This window comes from Ochotona princeps, chromosome 19 (genome assembly GCF_030435755.1).
Source record: "Ochotona princeps isolate mOchPri1 chromosome 19, mOchPri1.hap1, whole genome shotgun sequence".
Lineage (NCBI taxonomy): Eukaryota > Metazoa > Chordata > Mammalia > Lagomorpha > Ochotonidae > Ochotona > Ochotona princeps.
Genome location: NC_080850.1, coordinates 31,510,330 through 31,525,080, shown reverse-complemented (window position 1 = coordinate 31,525,080; position 14,751 = coordinate 31,510,330). Strand labels below are relative to the sequence as shown.

The 14,751-nt window shown below is 43.0% G+C and overlaps 1 protein-coding gene across 2 annotated transcripts in view; it reads left to right on the top strand.

Moving 5' to 3' along the window:
• The window catches only part of UBE2D2 (ubiquitin conjugating enzyme E2 D2), a 75,886-nt gene that overhangs the window by 50,413 nt on the left and 10,722 nt on the right, over positions 1-14,751 (top strand). For both annotated transcript variants that reach the window (XM_058677808.1, XM_004586471.2), the window contains exon 2: positions 12,113-12,176. In XM_058677808.1, the coding sequence (XP_058533791.1) occupies position 12,176 (1 nt within the window). In that variant the 5' untranslated portion in view covers positions 12,113-12,175. The remainder of the gene's footprint in view (positions 1-12,112; positions 12,177-14,751) is intronic.

The window sequence follows — 14,751 nt, the reverse complement described above, 5'->3', positions numbered from 1 at the left end:
TGTCCATATGTGATGCTGGCACCACAGGGGGAAGCTTAATGTGCTGTACCACAATACCACCCCCAAGTAAGTTGTTTGTGTTGTGTAGTTATTTAAGGTGAGATTGAATCAGTGGAAAATCTCCTGATCAGGGTCCAAATGCCAGGAAGGAAGTGCTTTTCCTACCACTTCAGTGTTTTCTTTGGAGTTTAGTAAGTGGTGCTACCTTTTTCATAGATGCTGCACAGAGACTCCTCCCATTGCCCTGGCTGAGTGCCCTGTTCACTTTGGACATGAGGGTGATGGGGAGCGGAGACAATTGAACTGTTTCAGATCCTAATGGATATTTTCTGTGGAGTTAAACCTGACCCCTCAGTATAGGTGCCAGTACTCTAGGAACTGCAGCAAGGAAAAATCATTGAATTAAAAAAAAAAAATTACCAGAGAGACAAAGGCAGACTGATAAGAGGTTCTTCCATTCTGGTTGACTATGCAGGTACTCACAGTATAGCTGGGAATGGGCTATACTGACAATGGGAACCCAGAGCTCAGTCTAGGTTTCCCATTTGAGTGGGGGGCAAGCTGCTTGAGTTATCACGTACTGCCTGTCAGGATGCATTAGCAAGAAACAGGGTTAGGAGCTGGAGCTAGAACTCGAATCTGGTACTCTTGATTAGAATACTAGTGTTTAATTAATAATTGGGAAAGAGGCCCACCTCCCTGTACTGAACTCTTGTTCCTCTGCTTCTTATCGAAGTAATCTTTTTTTTTGTGTGTGTGTGTGTGTATCTAAAATTTTTTTTTTTTTTTTAAAGATTTATTCATTTTATTACAGCCAGATATACACAGAGGAGGAGAGACAGAGAGAAAGATCTTCCGTCCGATGATTCACTCCCCAAGTGAGCCGCAACGGGCCGATGCGCGCCGATCCGGTGCCGGGAACCTGGAACCTCTTCCGGGTCTCCCACGCGGGTGCAGTGTCCCAAAGCATTGGGCCGTCCTCAACTGCTTTCCCAGGCCACAAGCAGGGAGCTGGATGGGAAGTGGAGCTGCCGGGATTAGAACCGGCGCCCATATGGGATCCTGGGGCTTTCAAGGCGAGGACTTTAGCCGCTAGGCCACGCCACCGGGCCCGTGTATCTAAAATTTTAATACCAGATAATTTGTCAGCCCATATATCTACATATTTTTTTTTTATTTTATTTTAAATTCATTAATTACATTGTATTATGTGACACAGTTTCATAGGTACTGGGATTCTCCCCACCCCTCCCCAAACCCTCCCATCATGGTGGATTCCTCCACCTTGTTGCATAACCACAGTTCAAGTTCAGTTGAGATTCCCCCATTGCAAGCGTATACCAAACATAGAGTCTAGCATCTTATTGTCCAGTCAAGTTCAACGGCTTCTTAGGTATACACTCTCTGGTCTGAAGACAGAGCCAGCAGAGTATCATCCCAGTCAATTAAAAGCTCCAACATACCATCAGCAAAAATTTACATCACCATGGAATTAATTGACATAGTAATGAGTAACCAATATGGTAAAAGTAAATGCGATTTCTTATCCACCTTCTGTGACCACCTCATTGACATTTCAATTTTGGTTTATACACAACATATAACATTCATAACATAACTTGTTATACATAACATCGTGTCATCTTAAATTAAGGCAAACATGTGGTATTTAACCTTTTGGGATTGGCTCATTTCCCTTAGCATTATGGTTTCCAGTTTGGCCCATTTGGCCACAAAGAACTGCATTTTGTTTTTTTTAATAGCTGAGTAGTATTCCATGGAGTAGATGAACCATAGCTTTCTTATCCAATCCTCTGTTGATGGGCATTTTGGCTGCTTCCATGTTTTTGCAATTACTGATTGTGCTGCTATGAACATAGGAGTGCATGTTGGTTTCTCATAAAACAAGTGTTCTGGATATATTCCTAGGAGTGCTATTGCCGGGTCATGCGGTATGTTGTATTTGAGTTGTTTGAATGTTCTCCATACTGATTTCCATAGAGGCTATACCAGCCTGCAGCCCCACCAGCAGTGGAGTAGGGTTCCCTTTTCCCCGCAACCTCGCCAACAAGTGTCGTTGGTGCTTTTATTCATGTGGGCCAGTCTTACTGGCGTTAGGTGGTACCTCATTGATGTTTTAATTTGGATTTCCCTTATTGCCAGGGAACTTGAGCATTTTTTCATATGTTTATTTGCCATTTGGGTTTGTTCCTTTGTGAAGTGTTTGCCCATTTCCCGTGCCCATTTCTTGAGTGGCTTGTTTGTTTTGACATTTTGGTTGTTTTGTAGCTCTTTGTATATTCTGGAGATCAGCCCTCTATCACCTAAGTCGTGTGCGAAGATCTTCTCCCATTCTGTGGGTTGCCTTTTTACTTTGTTGATTGTTTCTCTAGCTGTACAGAAGCTTCTTAGTTTGATGAGGTCCCAATTGTTTATTTTGGTCTTGATTTCTACTGCATTTGGAGTCTTTTTTAGGAAGTGAGGGCCTACCCCTAAGTGTTGCAGTGTGTTTCCAACATTTTCTTCCAAAAGTTTGAAGTATCGAAGTAATCTTACTGTATTACTTAGCAGTTTTCCTGTTTTATCTGTGCCATTTACTTGGTTGTTTTTTACTTTGGCTTTGCTTGCCAAAATATCTTTATACTTACTTACTTTGAATCCAAGTTGCCATAGTTTGAAAGATGTACCTGGGCCTGGCGCTATAGTGTAGCGGTTAAAGTCCTCACCTTGAAGGATCCCGTATGGTTGCCTATCTAGCTTCCTGCTTGTGGCCTGGGAAAGCAGCAGAGCACAGCCTTGGGACCCTGCACCTGCATGGGAGACCCAGAAAAGGCTCCTGGCTCCTGGGTTTGGATCGGCACAGCACCAGCTGGTGTGGTCACTTGGGGAGTGAATCATCAAACGAAGATCTTCCTCTCTACCTCTCCTCCTCTCTGTATGTTTGCCTTTCCAATAAAAAAATAAATCTTAAAAATGTACCAATATTGTAATAAGTAAAATTTACTGCCATTAAACTGACATGTGATTATATGTGCAGACTGTGTTTATCATCAGTGAAAGGTGGTTTTATCTGTTTTTCATGGAGTATTCCTGTAGACCAGACACTGCATAGAGTTGGAGGTCAGGTCTCTATTTGTTGGTTTAGCAGTGAAGATCCTACTTCCCGTGTTAGCATTTGTGAGTCTGAGATGCGGGTGTTCTTGTTAAAGCTCTTGTGTTCTGGTGGTACACATAGCGGTGTGGCAAGGGAAGACTCAAATCCTTGTGTTCTACTATGCATGTTGGGGAGACCTGATTAAGTTCCAGATTCTTGGTTTCTACTTGGCTGAGTTCACACCATTGCAGCCATTTGGGAAGTGAACCAGCAGATGGGAACACTTAGTCCGTATTCTGCTGGTTTCCCAGGCCTGTTACCATGGCTTGGAAGTTAGAATAGCTGGGACTTCAACTGGTGCCCATATGGGATGCCAACATCTCATCTCAGGTTGCAGTGGCTTAACCCACTGTACCACAATGCTAGATCCAGAACAATTCCCTGGAATAGTCACTCTTCTGTTTTGTTACCGTTACTAGAATGTTGTATGCAGGAAATCTGTGTAGTGTATAGTCTTCTTAGTTTTGTGCTTTGCGATTCTTCCGTATCAGTGACTTGAACCAAGTAAATGTTGAACAAGTGTGTTAAATGTCTGTTAGCCTAATTTTGGATTAGGGTTTTTAAGTCTTGGCTCATGAAGTGGACTGATCACTCTTATGCTAAGCTTAGATAAATCTTAGCTCTGAAAGTCGAGCTGTGATATCATTTGGCATGGACAAAGCTAACTTAATTTGAAAAGAGCAAAAGAGTAAAGCTAAATCACAAGTAAAATTCCATTTAGTGAACACAGCAGGGTGTCAGAATAGCTTATTAAATCCAAATTATATTTTAAAAGTAATGTATTGATATAGTTGTGTCTTAAATCTAAGCAACAAGGCAAACAGCATTTGGAAATGGAAACTATACAAATAGGCTATTGTATTTTTTCCCTTGCATTGGTAGACAATCTCCTATGGGGAAAGACAAATTAGAAAATTAATTTTTTTTTTCAAAATTATTTATTTTAGGACCCAGTGCGATAGTGTAGTGGTTAAAGTCTTCGTCTTGAACGCCCCACCAGGATCCCATATGGGCATCGGTTCTAATCCTGGCTGCCCCGCTTCCCATCCAGCTCTCTGCCTGTGGCCTGGGAAAGCAGTCGAGGATGGCCCAAAGCTTTGGGACCCTTCACCCGCGTGGGAGACCTGGAGGAAGTTCCTGGCTCCTGGCTCCTGGCTTGGGCTTGGCTCAGCTCCAGCCGTGATGGCCGCTTGGGGAGTGAATTATGGGGCAGAAGATCTTCCTCTCTGTCTCTCCTGCTCTCTGTATATCTGCCTTTCCAATAAAAATAAATAATCAGAAGATCTTCCATCTGATGATGATTTATTTATTTTAATTGGAGAGTCAGATATACAAAGAGGAGGAGAGGGGAAGATCTTCCATCTGATAATTCACTCACCAAGTAGCCTGCAATGGCTGTAGTTGAACTATTAAACTTGGAGAAAATTAAGATTTTTAAAAATTATTTATTTATTTATTTGTTTATTTTTGCAGTTTTTTATTATTATCATTTATGATACAATTCCATAGGCTCCTGGTATTTCCCTCATTCCTGCCCCAACCCTCTTCCCCCCACCTAGTTCCTCTGTATCATTACTAAAGTATAGTTCTTCATACACAGTCATATGTCCATTATTGCAGGCGTGGACAATGGCAGAGTCCAGCATCCTATTGTCAAGATATAGTAAACAGTTGGGCCCGGCAAGCTGGCGTGGCCGAGCGGCTAAAGTCCTCGCCTTGAAAGCCCCAGGATCCCATATGGGCACCGGTTCTAATCCCAGCAGCTCCACTTCCCATCCAGATCCCTGCTTGTGGCCTGGGAAAGCAGTTGAGGACAGTCCAATGCATTGGGACACTGCACCCGTGTGGGAGACCCGGAAGAGGTTCCTGGTTCCCGGCATCGGATCGGCGCGCACCGGTCCGTTGTGGCCCACTTGGGGAGTGAATCATCGGACGGAAGATCTCCCTCTCTGTCTCTCCTCCTCTCTGTATATCTGACTTTGTAATAAACTGAATAAATCTTAAAAAAAAAAAGATACAGTAGATAGTTTCATTGTAAGTCCATCTTTGTCTGAAAGTAGAAATGCATACTACATTGTATTCTCACGTCTGGATATGTTAGCCTCCATTTCACAGCTACTGTACATCCCCTCAAATGAAAAGTCATAACACAAAGTCAACAATAGAAAGAAAAATAGAAATTTACAATGCTATGAAGTTAAATAACATGTTACTAGATATGACAGTCTCCATTACACAGATACTATACATCCCCTTAAACTAAGAGCCACAAAACAAAATCAACATCAGGAAGAAAAAAGAAATTAACAAGACCATGAAGTTAAAAAACATGCTACTAAATGCCTAACGTGTAGCTGAAGAAATGAAAATCAAGAACCTTCTTGCATAAAATGATGCTACTGTATGATCTATGAGTCACTGAAGAATTTAATGAGAAGAAAGTGTTTTGAAGAGATGAAATTAACAGAAAACATCAAAACCCATGCAAAATAGATTGCGCTATTTGTTGAAATGTGTCTCTTCTAGACAACAAATAGATGGATTTTGTTTTTTAATCCAGTCTATTAATCTGTGATGTTGATTGAGCTTAAGCCATTTACATTCAGGGTTAATATGTATGGGTGGTATTTTGGTCCTGTCATTTTAGGAATGAGTTGTTCATTGGTTTAGTCTTCTGTTGTCATTTTACTGGGATGTTCTTCGCATTTGCCTTTGGTTTTGTTTGGTGCTATTCCTCTTCTGTCAAGAGAACATCTTGAAGTATCATTTGTAGGGCAGGTTTGGAAGAGGCAAATTCAACTTTTCTTTACTGTGAAAGCATTTTATTTCATTTTCAAAGACGAAAGCTTTGCTGAATATGTTGTCCTAGGCCGACAATTTCTTTCTTTTAGAATCTGGAATATGTCACTCCATTCTCTTCTTGCCTGTAGAGTTTCCTGTGACAGATCTCATGTGAGTTTAATTGGCATTCCTTTATATGTCAGTTGGTTTTTTTCATGTGCACATTTAAGGATCTTTTCCTTATGTTCGATTGAAGAGAGCTTGATAATCATGTGTCTTGGTGAAGATAGCTTTTGGTCAAGCCTATTGGAAATTCTGTGCCCCTCCTGGATGTTGCTTCCCAATTTTTTCTCTAGATTAGGGAAATTTTCCCTTATGACTTCATTAAATACATTTGTAAAACCAGTTTCTCTTTCTGCACCTGCTGGGACTCCCATAACTCTTATATTAGGCCTCTTAATAGTGTGTTTCAATTCTTTAATACTTTTTTTGGCCTGTTGCAGCTCTGCTTCCAGCTTTTTGTTTGCTTCCCCCTGGTGGCAGGAAATATCTTCCAGTTCTGAGATTCTTTCTTCTGCTTGCCTCATTCTGTTTTGGAGACTTTCCACTGTACTTTTAATTTGCTCTACTGTGTTCTTAATTTCTGATATATCAGCCTTAATTTGCCTTATTGCTGCTATTGGTTGTGTAAAATATTCCTTAAATTCTTTGAACTTTTGTATGTGCTTCTCATTGTTGATTAGAAGTTTTAAAATCAATGTTCTGAATTCTATGTCCTCCATTTTCTCGATGTCTTCCTCAGTTAACTCTGAGGTTGGCATAGGGTTTTGCTTCTTTGCAGGGGAGTTTTGAGTAACAGTCATTGTGCCTTTGTCTCTTCTTTTGCTCTTGGTCATTGTACTTCTGGTTAGCAGAGTCTTCTCCTTGGGGCAGGTTTCTAAGCTGTGTCACCCACAGGTTTACAGTTTGATTTTACGTATTGCAATTGATACACAGCTCTTTGCTTGCAGCCAATTGTGACACTCCCTCCAGTGAGTTCCAGGACTGGGTTCTTATGCTAGATTTCCGCAAAGAACTCGGTAGCCCCAACTCCTGGCTCACCAATCTCCACCTCCTGCAATACCGTGCTTAGGCTGCACCGTTGTCTGTACAACCTTTCTCCCACTTCCAGCTGGAGCAGGTCCCAGGATTAGACACCAGGTGTCCTATGTAGCTAGGTTGTTGGTGGCGCTGATCTCTTTTTTTTTTTTTTTAAAGATTTATTCATTTTATTACAGCCAGATATACACAGAGGAGGAGAGACAGAGAGGAAGATCTTCCGTCCGATGATTCACTCCCCAAGTGAGCCACAACGGGCCGGTGCTGCGCCAATCCGAAGCCGGGAACCTGGAACCTCTTCCGGGTCTCCCACGCGGGTGCAGTGTCCCAATGCATTGGGCCATCCTCGACTGCTTTCCCAGGCCACAAGCAGGGAGCTGGATGGGAAGTGGAGCTGCTGGGATTAGAACCGGCGGGTGGCGCTGATCTTGCCAGAACCTGTTGGGCGTTAGATCTGGGTGCCACACAGACCTATTTTGACTCGTATGATGCCACAGTCGGTATTATTTTCCTGTGGGACCAGTGCAGTTCACGGAACTCGATGAGTTCTCATGAGCTCAGCACATGCGCAGTTCACTATTGTCTCCTGCGGTCCTAAACTTTTGCCACAGTGTACAAAATGGCACCTGATGTACCACTACTAGAGTTCTTGATCTGCTGACCGTCAGGTCTGAGGGCTACCCAAACTTGTCTTGGGTGGGACCTGTAGAATGCCATGTTGATGCAGTTCACTGAGTCAGAAATCAGTTCACTCCCAGCTTGGCATATGCTCAGTCCTTACCCTTGCTTTGGTTCCTTAGGCAAAATGGCACCCAATTTGGCTCTAGGGGGCTGACTGGGCTGTGAAATCCACCCTGTTCTTGCACTGCCCATCTGGGATCTGCTGCTCTGTCTCTGCTCCTGGTCAAATCAAACGGACGGACCATCAGGACGGACAGTTCTTTGTCTGGGTTCACCTCCCAAGCTCCCAGTGAAAGTCCCTTCCCACCTGGTTGCTGGTGGAGTTGAGATCCCCGTTAGCTGAATGCTGCTGGAGTATCAGTCACTACAACACCACACTGTTGTGTCCACTGCTTGCCTGTGTTTGTCAGTCTCCAGGTACCCCTCTGCTGTTGTTCTGTCCTCTCCTATTTCCTGGGATGTATCCTCTGCTTCATCCTGATGAGATGTTTCTCCATACATTTAAACATGTTATTACCCTATCCCGCCGTCTTGATTCTCCGATTTATTTATTTTTATTGGAACATCAGATATATATAGAGAGAGAGAAAGAGGAGGAGAGACAGAGAGAAATAAGTTCCGTCTGATGATTTACTGCCCAGGTGACCGCAACGGCTGGAGCTGAGCCAATCCGAAGCCAGGAACTTCTTTCGGGTCTCTCATACGGGTGCAGGGTCCCAAGGCTCTGGGCCGTCCTTAACTGCTTTCCCAGGCCACAAGCAGGGAGCTGGATTGAAGGTGGAGCTGCTGGGATTAGAACCGGCGCCCATATGAGATCCTGGCGCGTTCAAGGTGAGGACTTTAGCTGCTCGGCCACCTTGCTGGGCCCGAAAACTAAAATTCTTAAAGTATTGCTAGGGCCTGGCGGCATGGCCTAGCGGCTAAAGTCCTCGCCTTGAATGCCCCGGGATCTCATATGGGCGCCGATTCTAATCCTTGCAGCTCCACTTCAAATCCAGTTCCCTGCTTATGGCCTGGGAAAGCAGTCGAGGACGGCCCGAAGCTTTGGGACCCTGCACCCGCGTGGGAGACCCGGAAGAAGTTCCTGGTTCTCGGCTTCGGATGGGCCCGCACCAGCTGTTGCGGCTCACTTGAGGAGTGAAACATCGGACGGAAAATCATCTTCTCTGTCTCTCCTCCTCTCTGTATATCCGACTTTGTAATAAAATAAATAAATCTTAAAAAAAAAAAAAGAAAGAAAGTATTGCTAAATTTATCTTGACCCTGAGACCTTTTGTCCCCCATACATATTTTTTATGCTTTGTTTTTAAAGGGGTTTTTATTTTTAGATGTTCTTTTTTTTCTCTTTTGAGACTTACTTATTTTTATTGAAAGTCAAATTTACAGAGAGAAGGAGAGACAGAGACAAAGGTCTTTCATCTGCTGGTTCACTCCCCAAGTGGCCATTAACAGAGCTGAGCCAATCCAAAGCCAGGAGCTTCTTCCAGTCTCCCACATGGGTGCAGGGTCCCAGGGTTTTGAGCTGTCCTTGACTGCTTTCGTAGGCCACAAGCAGGGAACAGAATGGGAAGTGGTGCTGCTGGGACACGAACTGGTGCTCACTTGGGATTCAGACGCATGTAAGGCGAGGACTTTAGCTGCTAGGATACCCACATGGGGCCCTATATTTTATATTATATCCTTAAAGCATACACATTTGATGCAGTAGTACGAATAGTGAAGTAAAATGATGGGTTGGATGACACTCTGAGTAAGGGATTTACAGATACAAATATGTGTCCCAAATTTAATATGTAATATTTGAAATATTAAAGTTATACCTTTATGTTGAAGTGTTGATTTGAAATTGTATTGTGAAAGAAGCTATAAATAAAACTATATACATTTCAGATTTTGTGCTGTCAAAATAGGCTAATTACAAAAATGAGCGGGTTAAAGACCTATAAATGGGCCTCCAATTAGGATGGAGATTGGGAGAGAGAGGTGGGTAAAATAAATGTTTCAGTTTTTACCCTGTGTCTTCCATGGAGAAAATGCATAGCTGCTTGAAAATAACATCTTTAAAATCTTTTTCATGTGTTGCATGTATTTCTACTATCTGCTCATTTATTCCACAAATGTCCACAAAAACTCTGAATGGCCCAGGCTGATGCCACATTTCCAAGAATAATCGCTTTCTCCCACAAGGTTTGCAGAGACCCAGGTTATTATTATTTTAAGATTTTTTTTTTTGTATTTGAAAGGCAGATTCACGGAGAGAAAGAGATCTTCCATCCGTTTCTTCACTCCGCAGATGTCCATAAGAATCAAAGCTGAGCTGATCCAAAGCCAGTAGCTTCTTTGGGTTCTCACACTTGTTGAGTTCAGCAGCCAAGGGATTTGATTCATCCTCTGCTGCTTTCTCAGGCCGCAAGCAAAGAACTGGATGGGAAGTGGAACAGCTAGGTCGCAAACTGACACCCATGTGGGAGACTTTGTTATGTCATGCTGTTGTCCCTTTATAGTTTTAAAGTATAGTGGAAAACCTAGTCTTTTTATGAAGCTCTTTTTTATCTCAAAGACCAAGCCCATGGGGAAAGGAGCATAGTATGTTGAGCTGCCGTGTTTTGTTTTTTTCAGGCTTACCAAAATTTGTATGCTCTTAATATTAAGATAGCTGAGAAGCTAGTATTTATGGTAGACATTTTGATACAGTATATAAGCTGCTGCATGGTAGCCCATGTTCCATATCGAAATGCTTGATCTTGTGAAGACTGCTCCACTTCTGATCCAGCTTTCTGCTCATTCATTCTGAGAGTCAACGGTGATGGTTCCAGTGCCTGGGTGACCACCAACAATTTTGGAAACCTAGCTGGATTTCTAGACTGCTGGCTGTGGTCTGACCCCCTGTGGGCATCTGGAGAGTAAAGCAGTAGATGGAATATCTCTGTTTGCCTTTCATATAGAGGGAAATAATTGAACTCTTAAAGAAGCTGATATCCAACTACACCGTGTTACTACAAGTAGAGTAGATAAGTCTGACACAGAGATTTGTGATGAGTTACATTACTGTAGTTATCCTTCTGAATTTTTTTCCTATTTCCTTTTTTAAGATTTATTTTATTTTTATTGCAAAGTCAGAATACACAGAGAGCAGGCGAGACAGAGGAAGATCTTCCATCCAATGATTCATTCCCCAAGTGACCACAACGGCCAGTGCTGCGCCGATCTGAAGCCAGGAACTTCCTCCACGTCTCCCACGCGGGTGCAGGGGACCAAGGCTTAGGGCTGTCCTCACTGCTTTCCCAGGCGCAAGCAGGGAACTGGATGAAAAGTGGAACTGCCAGGATTAGAACCGGCGCCCATATGGGATCCTGGCGTTCAAGGTGAGGACTTAAGCCACTAGGCCACCACACTGGGCCCCTACTTCCTTTTGATCTCTGATAGGCGATACCAGTTGAAAACATACCGATTTCCTGTCAGTATTCTTGCATCATTTTGGCACATTTAAGAATACAAGAGCTTGGGCCTGGCATGGTAGCCTGGCGGCCAAAGTCTTCACCTTGCATGCACTGGGATCTCGTTTGAGCACCGTTTTGTGTCCTGGCTGCCCCACTTCCCTTCCAGCTCCCTGCTTTGTGGCCTGCAAAAGCGGTAGAAGATGGCCTAAAGCCTTGAACTTGTGCCTGTGTAGGGGACCTGGAAGAAATTCATGGCTCCCTGCCTTCGGGTTGGCTCAGCTCTAGCCATTGTGTTACTTGGGGAATGAACCAGTGGATAGAACGATCCTTCTCTTTGTAATTTTGATTTTCCAACAAAAAATAAATCAATATTTAAAAACAAAAAATAGGAAAAATAAGAATGTCAATGCTAGCCCTATGTTAGCCTGGCAATTTTGAGTTTCAAAAATTGACCTTGAAGAATAGTAATATTTTTTTTTTTAATTATAAATTAGTTTTTTTCCCCTTTCTTTAGGATGTAATACCCATTTATTTTATTTACTTACTGAATTTTGATCAAAGCAAAATGACTCATTTTGGGGCAGCAGGGTGTGACAGTCCCAGAGGTACTGGATATACCAGGTTGAGGCTTGTAGAGGGTAGAGTGAGATCCTTTTCCAGCTCCTTGCTCCATAAGTCTGTTTGTTGTGTGGTCCCCAGAACATGGACCAAGTATTAAACTGTTTAAAACAATCAGCTTGATGTTAGTCAAACGACTAAGAAGTGATGCTATGCTTTTGAGAATATACATTTCACTCAAGTATCCAAAATACTTCACCAGTCTACTCCCTCTGACCTTGGAGGAGTTCTGAAAAAGCATCACCAGTAAGTAGAATAGAGAATATTGGTAGCAATGTGATTTTTAATGTTAGATAAAAGTTATGTATGGGAGGAACAAATCTCTTTCTTCTTTCTTAAGGAATTGAATGACCTGGCCCGGGACCCCCCAGCACAGTGTTCAGCAGGTCCTGTTGGAGATGATAGTAAGTATTCAAAAGGATGATGGAATAAAATAGCTGGCATCAGGCTCTGGGGAGCTCTGGGACACATTGGTTAGTGTCTCTGAAGGTTACTTTTGAAGGAGTAACTGTATTATCAACACGCTTAGTTGCTGGTGAAAGGAGCAGTTCTATCAGTACTCGATCATCCTGTTATGAATGTTCCATTGGCCTAAAGTCTTACCTTTTAAAATTTGTTAGATGACTTTATTGCATAGAAACTTTTCCCATTCTTTGATTTATCCTCAACATAAGTTTGTTTTTTTTTTTTTTTTTTTTTGTCTTGGTGTCTTCCAATTTGTTTTATTTATTTTTGATTTAAACTTTTTAAGGGAAGATGTTTGAATGACAGTGTTTTGATGATTAAAAAAAACAAACCACAATATAGTCTAACATTTATCAGGTTTTTGGTTACGCATGCTTGGAAATACATGTGAGTGTATAAAGGGATGTATGCCTGACATAGCAGTTTAGATGTTATGTGGAGGGCCAGTGTCGTACGTAGCAAACCAAGTTAAACTGCTTGGATGCATGCATCTCAAATCAGAGTATTAGTTTCCAGATAAGCTGCTTCTGATCTGTGCATATTGGGAAACGGCAGATGACGAGTCACATACTTGAGACGCCTGAGAGACCTGCAGGGCCTTCCAGGTTCCTGGCTGCTACAGACAGCTGAAGTGAACAAGCCAGTGGAAGTCAGTTTCTTTGTATCTTTCTCACTTTCTCCCTCAACCTTTTCAGTAGATGAAAATAAATAGATGTATGTTAAAGAAAAAGACAGGAGGGCCCCGCACCGTGGCCTAGTTGCTAAAGTCCTCGCGATGAACGCGCAAGGATCCCATATGGGCACCGGTGCTAGTCCTGGCAGCCCTGCATCCCATCCAGCTCCCTGCTTGTGGCCTGGGAAAGCAGTTGAGGATGGACGAAGCCTTGAGACCCTGTACCTGCATGGGAGACCCGTAAGAGCTCTTGGCTTCAAATTGGCACAGCACCGGCCATTGCGGTCACTTGGGGAGTGAATCAGTGGATGGAAGATCTTCCTGTCTGTCACTGTTCCTCTCTCTATATATATATCTGACTTTGTAATAAAAATAAATAAATCTTAAAAAAAAAAAAAAAAAGGACAGCAGTTGCTGCTCAGGATGCCTGTATCACAGTGCCTAGGTTTGAGTCCTGCTTTGGTTCTTTTCCCAGCTTTCCACTATCACACACTTTGAGGAAACAGCAGATGGCTTGAGTAGATAGATCCCTGCCATCCATGTCCCATGGGAGGCCAGAAACTTCTTTCTGGCTGCTGACTCTAGCTTCTGCTGAAGTATGCACCCTGGGAAGCAGCAGTGATGGCTCAGGTAGGTAATCCCTGCTGCATGTAGGAGACCTGGAAGCGTCCCCAGCCCATGGCCTAGGTCCAGCCATTGCAGTGATTTGGGGAGTGAGGAAACAAATGGAAACTACATCTTAAATTTTTTCTTACGGTTTCTAGGCCTTTTGGCTAAGATCAAGTGTTAATTTTTTAAGATTTATTTATTTTTATTGAAAGATTTAGTGAGAGAAGGAGAGAAAGAGACAAATCTTCCATCTGCTGGTTCTCTCCCCAGGTGGCTGCAGCAAGTTGAGCTGATCTGATCTGAAGCCAGGAGCTTCTTTCATGTGGATGCAGGGTCTCAAGGCTTTGGGCCATACTCAACTGCACTCTCAGACCACAAGCAAGGAGCTGGAAGGGAAGTGGGTCAGCCAGGATATGAAGTAGTGCCCACATAAGATCCCGGCGAATGCTAGGCGAGAACTTCAGCCATTAGGCCTACCATCCTAGGCCCTGTGTCTCAAAATTAAAAGCAAATAAAACGCCTTTAAAATATATAATTGGTATAAGATTTATTTTATGTATTTGAAAGGCAGAATTAACAGAGAGGGAGAGATTGAGGCAGGAGCCTTTTATCCACTGGCTCATTCCCTCAATGACTGCAATGTCCAGGGCTGGGGCCAAGCTGGAGTCGGGAGCAAGGAGCTTCTTCATGGTCTTTCACACGAATATAGGGGAATAAACATTTGGGTTGTCTTCACATGCATTGGCAGGGAACTGAGTCAGCAGTGAAGCAGCCAGAACTCAACTCCACCCACATATGGGATGCTGGCACTATAGATGGTGACTTAACTCACGTACTCAGCGTAGTCCCCTTAAAATAGAAATTGTTGTGATGATTGTACAACTTTGTCAATTGGGATCCCAGTGCAATGACTCAGTGACTAAGTCCTCACCTTGCACATGCCATGATACTGTATAGGGGCTAGTTCATGTCCGGCTGCTCCATTTCTCATCTAGCTTTCTGCTTTGGCCTTAGAAAGCAGTAGAGGATAGCTCCAAGACTTGCGTCCATGTGCCTGCACAGGAGACCTTGGGAAGACTTCTGGCTCCTGGCTTTGGATTGGCTCAGCTTGGGTCATTGCTGCCACTTGGGGAGTGAATTAGCAGACAGATCGTTCAGTCTCTCCTTCTCTCTGTAAATCTGCCTTTCTAACAAGAATGAAAAAGTCTTTAATTTTAAAAAAATCCATTTTT